Source organism: Charadrius vociferus, unplaced genomic scaffold (genome assembly GCF_000708025.1).
Source record: "Charadrius vociferus isolate BGI_N301 unplaced genomic scaffold, ASM70802v2 scaffold585, whole genome shotgun sequence".
NCBI lineage: Eukaryota > Metazoa > Chordata > Aves > Charadriiformes > Charadriidae > Charadrius > Charadrius vociferus.
The window spans coordinates 41,322-51,376 of NW_009648642.1; the positions used below are offsets into that span (position 1 = coordinate 41,322).

The window sequence follows — 10,055 nt, forward strand, 5'->3', positions numbered from 1 at the left end:
GAAGGGGTTGGAGGAGTGAACCCGGCTGCCGATGCCGGGAACGCCGAAGAGGTGGGGAAAAGTTTGCCATGGGCATGTTACGGGAGAGGGAGGAGGAAGAGGAGGGTGGGGAGAGGCGGTGGGGATTAAGGGAGAGCCACGGCTCCATGCAGCTCATGAACAAAGGGCGTGGGGTCCCCATGAAGTGTCTGCAGATATTTTGGGGTGCCACGGTGACCCTCACTTTTCTCCATGCGATAAAGAGAAGCGGCTTTTCCGGGGTCTCCATTCAGATGAACGCTGCAGTCACCCCTCTGAGCGCGACTGCTTTGGAGGAGGGTGTCCTGCCATCTTTTAATCTCGGGGTTTGGTAGCCATCTGCTGGGCCCTGGGTGGCCGCTGTGAAAGGTGAAAATAAACCAAGAACCGGGGCAAGGGTGAAGCTGTCTCATGAGGGAGGGAAGCAGCAATACCAGCTTTAAAAATGGCCATGTGTGAGTGGAGAGGGACACCTCGTGATTGCCATCGAGCTGGAAGGGGACACCCTGCACACCGCCTCGGTGGCTTTGCTCTCGTGGCTAGCAAAAGCCACTGTTTGGCTTCCCGGGGCAACCCACGGGTCTGGCCCCGTAACAGAGCTGCCGCTGGGTTTGTCTCCACCAGCCGTGCTCTCCTCAGAGGGTGCTGCTGCTGTTGCGCTGGACAGGGTGGCCGCAGAAGCAGCGTCCCCACTGTCCAGCCTGTGCTCAGGTCCCTTCTCCCACTGGGCTGTGCTGGGAGATGCCCAGACCCAGCCGGGAGCCGTGTCCTCAGCCTCCCCCGGCTCATTCAGCAGACATCAGCTGAGCAGAAGCTCATCTGCCAGGGACAACTGCACAGCCACCAGCCCACAGCAAAGCTCTCCAGCTCACACTCATCTGCTTAGCGGCATCCGGCAAAGCTCATTATGGGGCTCGGAGGCAGGAATGAGCCGGCCCAGCTCAGCGAGTTGCCATCCCGCAGCAGAGCCGCACGTGCACGCTTTGAAACGTGAAGAACGCAGGTTGGCCGGTCGTGGGGATGGCGTGCGCCTCGCCACCCAGCGCCATCCAGCTGAGGGCTTGTCATCCCTCTGGTCGCTTTTCCACCATCGCTTGTCACCGTGTCGCACAGCATCCTGCTGCGACCCCAGCGGGAATGGTGGGATGCGGGTCTCGCCCTGGGTCTGTGCCCCCATGTTCAGCGCAGCGCGGGGATCCCGGCCCTGTCGCCAGCGGCACCTGCAGCCGGCTGCACGGTCATGGGTGACTATGGTGCTGGGGAGGAACTGGGACAGTCGTTGCCTGGGGTGACACGCCGGAGCCTCATGTCAGGTCGGGAATGAGGCACTCGTCCACACCCCTGCTCCAGCCTGGGTTTGATCCTCCCCAATTACAGCCGCCCCGGCTCTCCCGGTGACCTGCCCTGTTGCCTCATGCGGTTCCTCTCCGCGCCTGCCTTTGAAGGCAGCTGAGCGATTAGATCAAAACAAAAGTCTTGCCAAAGGAAGTGTTTACAGGCTCCTCATGGCTCCTAGAACAGAAGACGGGAGGTGTTGCAACTGTGGTGGCATCACAGTGACTCAGCTCGCACCCGGGACCGTGCAAGTGCTGGAGACATGCTGGCAGATGGAGCAGGGACACAGGAGGAACCCACAGGATGCTGCCAGAAAAGGGCAGGGGGGTACCGGGCAGGGAGGGAGTGCTTCCCTGGGGGATGTCCCTCTGAGACTTCCCATCACTCTCTCATCAACGCCCGACAGGAGGAGGAATCAGCCCCTGTGATGGCAGACCAAACCTGCCAACCCCGCTCTTGTCCCCGAGATCATGGGCTCAAGCTGTTCTCCACCACCTTTGCCATCATGGCTGTTGTCACCCCCCATCCCCCTGGGGGTTATTCCCAGGGGGCAGCCGCTGGGGCCACCCCATGGCCAGCAGTGGGGACTCCCATCACACCCTTTCAGACCGTCCGCCTGGTTCAGAAACCCCATCCCCGCCCGCCCCATCCCGGGTTTTGGGGTTAGACCTGTTTGAGAGGTGCTGGCCGGTACCAGGAAACCATCTTTATCTGCCCATTGAGGCAATGCACCCCTTCAGCACCTGAACAACAGCCGAAACGCAGGATGGGTTGGCAGAGGCGCCGTGGGGTGGACATGCCGGTGTGTCCCCACCACAGCCATGCCAGCTCAGACACGCAGCCCGGACCCCGCATAGGGTGCGCTGGCGCCTCATCTCCCCTCCTGCAGCCAGCAGGAAAATGCAGATGTTGGGAAGAGGAACATCGCCGAATCATTTCTCCTTCGGTTCCTCTGCTTTCCCCATGGCACAGCGCAGTAGCCGGACAAGGACTTTGGCTGGTGTTCACCACCGCTGCCTTTGTGCCTCTGCGTTGCTCCTTGCCCTCCTTTCCTGCGAGGGCCGGAGGGAGCGTCAGCGGGGCAGACACCCTGTAATGCCCGGCAGCACCTTACTCCAGGGCAGCTGCTGGCTCCGGGACACGCAGCGAGGGCTTCCCTGGACACCACATCCTGCGAGCCACCGGGTCAGGGACCAACACCACCGACTTCTGCTGAGAGCGTTTCCCATCTTTGTCCTAGTTTCTTCCCACTCCTTAACTCTGCCGCTGTGCTGGATGGTGCAATCCTGGGACTGGCAATTTTTTACCCTTGAGTGCCACCGCCCAGGAGGGAAACACTGGGATGACGGTTCCCGTGAAAGCGGGAGAGCGGATCCAGCACCTTCTGCTCCCCCGGACTCGGCAGAAGACCTGCTCCTGCCTATCTCCCAGTGCCGGGAGCACGCATGGCCACACAACCTCTCACCCCACTCCAGGGTCTTACCAGCAGCGCAACGTCAAGGGTTTGTAGAAGGCTGTAGAAGGGGAGTGTGTGTGTGCACACACGCAAACGCTGGAATCCTCGCTGGCTGTGGATAAAAGGATGTGCTCCGCACAGCCAGGCGTGCTGGGAACAACCATTTTTCTTGGGAACACTGCGTGCATAAAAGGAGAAGGGGTGGGGGGGTCCCATCTGGTCTTATTCTGGGGAAAGCTGTGTGCTTGCCGCTTCCCAAGCAAGACTCCGAGAGCGGCTGGAGCTCGTCCTCCCTGGTGCCTGCAGCACCGGTGTGGTGGTGAAGAGGTTCCACTTCTCAGCCTGCCTGCGAGACTGCTGTGGGGGCTTGGGGAGGAGAGGCTGTTCCCCCACATCCCGGGGGGAATGAAGTGACCTCACTGCCTTGCCCGGGTGCAGGTGCTTCTTTGAGTGAAGACCAGATAGATCTCTTGGGCTCCTTTCTGCCAGGGGTGGCTTCCCTCTTCCCTTGCCCCCCAAGGCATGCCAGCTCGCAGCCCCCCAGCCTTGGCTGCCAGGTTGGGGTCTCCCAGTGCATCCCTCGGGAGATGCTCTGGAAGCACTGGGGAGACGTGCAGGGAAGATGGATGGACTCCCCTTGCAGTGCTCAGTCGCAGAAAGATTTCCCTGGGCTGGAAAGGTTGGCACGGGAGGGAGCTTTCCAGGATCCCCTGCTGCTCTTCCCAATCCCTGCCCTCCTCGATGTGGGATTTCCCTGGCAGGACTCTGCAAGGAGCTGGTGCGGTCTCTGGCTGCACCAACCTCCTGCAAAATGTCCCCGGGGTGTCCCTGCTCTGTCCCCGTGGCCCCACTGGGGGTTACAGAGCTCAGTGCCCTTGATAGACCCCGGTGCACAACCAGCGTGGGGGAGACGTGGCTGGAAACATCTGCTACCGCTGCTCCTCCCTGCCTGAGCATCCCACTGCCGTCGGAGAGGTGGTGAAGGGAGCTGGGGCGGCAGCACAGCCCAGGACACGCGTGGGCAGGCTCTGCCTGCACTGCCCAGCTGCTGCCCAAGGGCAAGCCCGTTGTCCCTTCGCCCCAGAGAGACAGCCGGTGTCCCCAGGGCCACCTCCCACAGGTGTGCAGGCAGCCCTCCTGTGCCGACAGCCAGCACTGCATACAGCTGCTGCGTTGGAACGGGCAGTTCAGAGCCGAAAGGCTCCCGAGGCCTCTCCCGGGACCGTAGCACTACTGCGCAAGCAGCATCGCTTCACTTCAGGATGAGAGGGGTGCATAAATGCAAAGGAATAGCTTCATTTCATTAAGAGCAATTGAAGAACTGGCAGCTTTGGGCGCTCTGTCAAGCTCGCAGATCTCTGCCAGCACGTAAATCCGATAAGTCACACGCTCAGGCTGCTGGCAGCCGTGCTGGGAAGCCAGGGGTGAGATAAGGGAGACAACGGAGCAGACACCACGGAGATACGTCAAGGGAGGAGAGAGGGATCTTTCTGTCGCCACCCCAGCTGCCTGCACAGCAGCACAGACCATCCTCAGTACACAAAGGCAAGAGGGAGACGGGTCTTGTCCTAAAAGTTTAGGCATTCCCCTTTTCCAAGAGCAAGAGAGAGTTAAAAATGCACATACCGCACTGCTTTAGAGGAAGGTGGATCCAGGGCAGGTGGTGCTGCTGGCCCTGCGAGGGTGGGCAGGTTGCTGGATATGTAGGCTGGGTTTCAGCTTAGAAAAAATCTAGAGAAACTTTTGGGGTAGAGGGACCATCTCCAGCAAAGATGAACTCTGGGTTAGATTAAAACACAGGAGGGGTGCTAGCCCTTAAAATGAAAACCGTTATAGGAAGAGTTTTAAACGGAGGACAGTGGGTGTGACGAGTGGGCAGCGGGGTGGGAAATCATCCAGAGGTGAATTCGTAACTCTGTCCCCGAGTCCCCAACTGAGAAAAGTCAGAAAAAAAGGGACATTAAAAAAGCAGGCTGCCAGGACAAGGTAAAATGCTCTGCAACGGCTGTGGTCCCGGCAGGGAGAGGAGAGCAGCCGGGGTTAGGTGAGGATAAGGCATTGTGAAACCCCAGGGGTGCAGGGACGGGGACAGCCCAGGGACCAGAGGCAAGGAGAAGGTGGTGGAGGGCTGGTGTGGGAGCAGGGCAAGGGGAGGCATCCCCTCAAGCGAGTTAAATGGGTTACGCACATCAGGAATCCGCATGAATCTGCACGGAGTGGACCATGAAACATGGAGGATGAGCAGAGGATGGGGACAATACCCCCAAATGCTAAGGGAGGCTACGAGGCCATGACAGCAAGAAACCCCTGCCTGGGGAGACGCAAAGCAGCGAAGTGTCACAGCAAAGCCATCCAAAATGTCTGCATCTGGAGCCCCCAGTTAGAGAATCACAAGAAGAGGCATCCCCTGAGCCGTGAACTGGTATAGTCTGGGTGAAAAACCCCTGCAGGCTTACCTATCCTTGCCAGAAGGAGTGACGTAAAATAAAGAAATGGGTTGGAAGAAGTGAAAATCAAATACAGAGGAAAATACTTGCAAACAATAGGGCGGTACCATCTAGCCAGTGAGGATGCGTGGCTCCTAGCAAAAGGGATCCTAACACAATACCACGGTGAACCTGCAGGAAGATGGTTTAACAGCAAAGCAAGCTAGCCAAAGTACAAGTATTTTACTATTAGTAAAACTAAAAACAATAAAATGAAATATAACAAAAAATTCTTCCAAAACTGGCATTTTCTGTTTTCAAACCAGGAAAACAGCAAGATGCGAAAACCCCATCAGGTTAAAAACCACGTTCACACAGATGAAAATATATTTTGAGCATAATTTGCTTACCACGTAAAAATTAACAAGCCCATCAGAAGCTGGAAGTCTGCTGGAAACCCACTGCGGCTGGTGGGGGGACTGGGCTGGCGCGGGCTCGGGGCAGAGCCCGGACCCACAGCGGAACAGAGGCAGCAGGTCCCCGACCTCCCCGGCACCGGAGAGGGAGGTGGCAAACACCAGGCTAAATTTTAGGAAGGGTTCCACAGGGATCCAGGAAACTCTGGGATCTTAATCCTGGCTTTGGTACCAGGCAAATTTGCTGAAAGATGGAAGAAAAAAACGGCATTAGAAAACGCGTGAATAAGCACGCAATGCTGAGGCAATGTCCGGTGTGGGTTTGAGGAGGGAAGACTTGGCGAGAATTACATGTAATTAATGTAAATAATGATGAAGCAGTTGATATATAAACAATGATTTTTGCAAATCTTTGACAAAAATCTCTCTACAAAAGCTCTTCAGGACATGGCTTAGTGGTGGGTTTGGCAGTGTTAGGTTGATGGTTGGACTCAAAGGTCTTAAAGATCCCTTCCAACCTACATGATTCTATGATTCTATGAAGGTGGATAAATGGTGAGGTTTTGCTTGTAAACTGCTTAAAAGTTAGGGGACAAGGGTAGGAATAAACGGGCAGGATCTGTGCCAGACCTGCGCTAGTCAATACAGGCCTAAAAGAGAGCAGATCTCGCTGACGCTACATAGTGCCTCAACGGTCAAATCTCAAGCTGACTGTGAAAAGCTGGGAAGGGATTGATTGCACGATGTCAAGCCGCTGAGCGGACAGACATCAAATACAATTCAATATAATTAAATTCAAGGCAATGTAAACGTAACCCTGTGTGTACGTGGCGCTGGGCTCTAAAGGGAGCTCTATCCTTCAGGAAAGAGCTGCTGAGTCCCTGCGGGTGCTTTGCCTGCCCGCGCTGCGTGAGTAACCACAGGACAAAGGCGTTAGGAAGGCATCGCTCGCTGGGGTGTGCGAGCAGGGCCAGGGCAGCTCGCAGAGGGCAGGGCAGGGAGGCAGAGAAGCAGCTGAGCAGGGAGATGGAGCGGCTCCCACGGGGAAGAGACATGGTGCACGCTGCAGCCTGGCAGGGCCACAGGGAAGGGACCTGGTGAGGGGTCCCTTCCCTGAGAGGAGGAAAAAAGGCAGGAATGTTTTCATTTCCTAGAGCAGAGCTTCGAGGAACACCACAGGGCTGGACCTGGTTTAAAACTACGGGAAGCGCTTTCCCAGCCATGCATCACCGTGTTGTGGCAGACCGCTGCTGCTGCGGAGATCACGCGTGCAAACAGATTCCAAAGGGAACAGGAGAGTGTGCAGAGGGTTGGTTTGCTGGGGCCGGGGCAAGTCCAGGATGCTCCCAGACCTCTCCTGGGTGAAGAGCACAAGGACAAGATCCCTGTTTCTTCCTCCGACTGAACCTTTGAATGGCCCTGGGTCTCCCAATCCAGTCCTACCCCGCTGCGGCTGTGCTGGGCACACCAGCCTGGTGGCCCATCCCCAGCGTCCAGAGCCTGGTACCTGCCCCAGTGCCAGCCCCAGGCGCTCCCCAGCTCCTCACACAATCCCCTACAGCATAACTGCAGGCAGCCAGCTCGCCCGGCCGATGCAAATTATCCATTATGAAGGGGAGAAAATTGCTATCTATTTCCCCTTTCATCCAATTATCATAGCTTTCTTTTTCCTTATTGCTAATTATTACTTTCAATATGCCACTGAAATATAGGGGGGGTGTTCTCCTTTCTGGTGCTAGCTTGGTGGCTCTTGGAAACAAATCTTAAAGAATTGTCTTTTTCCACAATTTTCTGTCTGTGTTTTCCCATCGCTGTTTTTTCTCAGAGTTTTTCTTGTCTTTATGAGGTCTGACTTTTCAAAGCGCCATGCATTTTTGTTTACTGAATGGATTATTCTCTACCCAAATTGAACGTAATCAGTTCACGATCATTGTTCCCTAGGCAACCACCAGCGAAATTATACACCTATGATCATGAATTAAACTGTTTTAAAAAGTTTTTTTTAAAAAAAAAAAAACAAACGGCAACTCCAGGGCTTAATAAAACATTGCTGAAACAAGGCACTCACAGCAGTGCCATCAGTCATTGGGGAGGGCTTTAGCACAATGATCCTTGGTCTCGATTCAAGGACTATGGGAAGACAAAATACCACACACCAGCCCGCAAAGGTAAATTCAAAGCAATTTGATGAAGAAGGACTGCTGCTTTTCTGTCAAAATCCTGAGGGGATGCTCTGGTTAACAAAGGAATTACTGTCTGCAGCTCTACGGGTCGCAGGAATAATGGGAAAAGAAAGGTTGCGCAGTGGGGGTGAGAGTGAAGGTAAGCCTATTCAGCGCACCCCTGCTGCGCCTACGGTGCCGGTGGACAATGAAAAAGAGTCACCGTAGAGTGCAGTGTCCTGATGAATGCGGTGGGTGTTGTCCCAAAACCGGGGGTGTTTTCCCAGCATGCAGGATGCCAATATACACACACAGAGCAGAGGTATTTATTATGGCATGTTTGTGCAGATATGGGTGCTGGGTGGTATTCCACAAAGCCAGCACACTGTCTGCCAAACTCTCCATATGTTTGTATGCTTCAAAATACAAAAGTACATGCCTTTACTGACAACCATTGGTTAGTACTTTACCCTAACAACTCCTATTGGTTAGTATAATCTCTTGCCTTCATTTAAAGCTCCAGTGCCTTTTAATTGATGTGCGCACGCTCCAATACAGCGTGTTTGTCGGGGTTAGTCTCCACGGTCTCTAATTGCACCAGTGGTTGTGATCTCCCCTTGCCACCGTTACCTTTCCCCCAGTTACAACTGACTTCCCTCAGTTAACACAGAACTTTTGCTGACTTTATGCTTCTTCAGCAATTATCCATGTTTCCATGTTCCCTTTTTATCCATCTATAGTTCCTCGTCAAGGGCATAGTCATTAGCAAGGCAAGCATGGCAGCGCTTATGCAAAATATCCCATTTCAAAAAACCTGTGTAACTTTTATGGCTCTTTTGGTTTTGCTCCGTGGAAGATTTCAATGGATTATTCTCTGCCCAAATTGAACATAATCAGGTCACGATCATTGTTCCCTAGGCAACCACCAGCAAAATTATACACCTATGATCATGAATTAACACTGTTTTTAAAAGTTGTTTTTTTTTTAAAAAAAAAAAAAAATGGTAACTGCAAGGCTTAATAAAACATTGCTGAAACAAGGCACTTGCAGCAGTGCCATCTGTCACTGGGGAGGGCTTTAGAGCACAATGATCCTTGGTCTCGATTCAAGGACTATGGGAAGACAAAATACCACACACCAGCCTGTAAAGGTAAATTCAAAGCAATTTGATGAAGAAGGACTGCTGCTTTTCTGTCAAAATTCTGAGGGGATGCTTTCGTTAACAAAGGAATTGCCGTCTGCAGCTCTACGGGTCACAGGAGTAATGGGAACTGAGAAGAAGGTTGCACAGTGGGGGTAAGAGTGAAGGCAAGCCTATTCAGTGCACCCCTGCTGCCGCCTACGGTGCTGGAGGTCAATGATTCCAGAGTGCAGTGTCCTGATGAATACGGTGAGGAGGAACGTCAGAACCCAGCCAACCTTCCCTGTGGCTCTTGAGAGTGTCCACATTTTGAAGAAATACCCCAGCAACAGGCTGCAGAAACCAATCTGAACACGAGCCGTGCCTCCCAGTGTCACTGGGCAGTTTGGCTTTGCTGGGACTTTTCTGTGTGCTGAGTGAACATCAGGAACATGTTCTGGTGTTCAGAGGGATTGGGAAGGAGCGACCAGGATGAGGGCTGTGCAGAACACTTCATCTGGAGAAGCATCTTCCAAGCCACAGAGCTCTGTGGTGGGCTCAGTCACGGGGTTGATACACTGCGTGTTATTTCATTCTACCTTCCACTGCTGCTCTCACCAGCCGTACACCAAGCTCATTCCTTCTCCCCGCTAACCTTTCGTGAGAACAACTCGGCTCTTCATCATCTGCCGCCAGCTGTCCCCTCGGCTCCTGCGCGCACCGTGTGGCCGTGGTGTTCCGATGGCAGGACAGGCTCTAAAAAGCAATGTCGTGACGGGCAAGATGTCCTGCGGCACACGAAACTTCGGGTCCCCGCTGCGCATGCCTCCCCGGCCCCCGGCCCCGGGCCAACCTCCGCCTCCTCCCGCCAGATGGACAAGGCCCAAACCCGCCGACGCCTCTTGTACCGTACGGCATCGGTGCGCGCATACACTGAATATAGAGTTACTCCTCCCGGCCCTATGTGACTGATTAACTCCAGCACTCATTAGCTTGGCAGAACCGTTTTTAAGCAGCTTTGTTGATGTCGGAAGTGACGGCCGCGCAGCCGGAGCCCAGCGGGAAGCAGGCCTGAGGGAGGAGACCCCGTGGCGGCCCCTTCCCCCGGCCCCGGCTCCCGA

At 54.6% G+C, this 10,055-nt stretch overlaps 1 protein-coding gene across 1 annotated transcript in view; it reads left to right on the forward strand.

Moving 5' to 3' along the window:
- The first annotated feature begins 9,675 nt into the window (after nt 1–9,675).
- The window catches only part of VRK3 (vaccinia related kinase 3), a 9,056-nt gene continuing 8,676 nt past the window's right edge, over nt 9,676–10,055 (forward strand). Inside the window, exon 1 of the mRNA XM_009886374.1 lies at nt 9,676–9,838. Coding sequence (XP_009884676.1) covers nt 9,676–9,838 — 163 coding nt within the window. The remainder of the gene's footprint in view (nt 9,839–10,055) is intronic.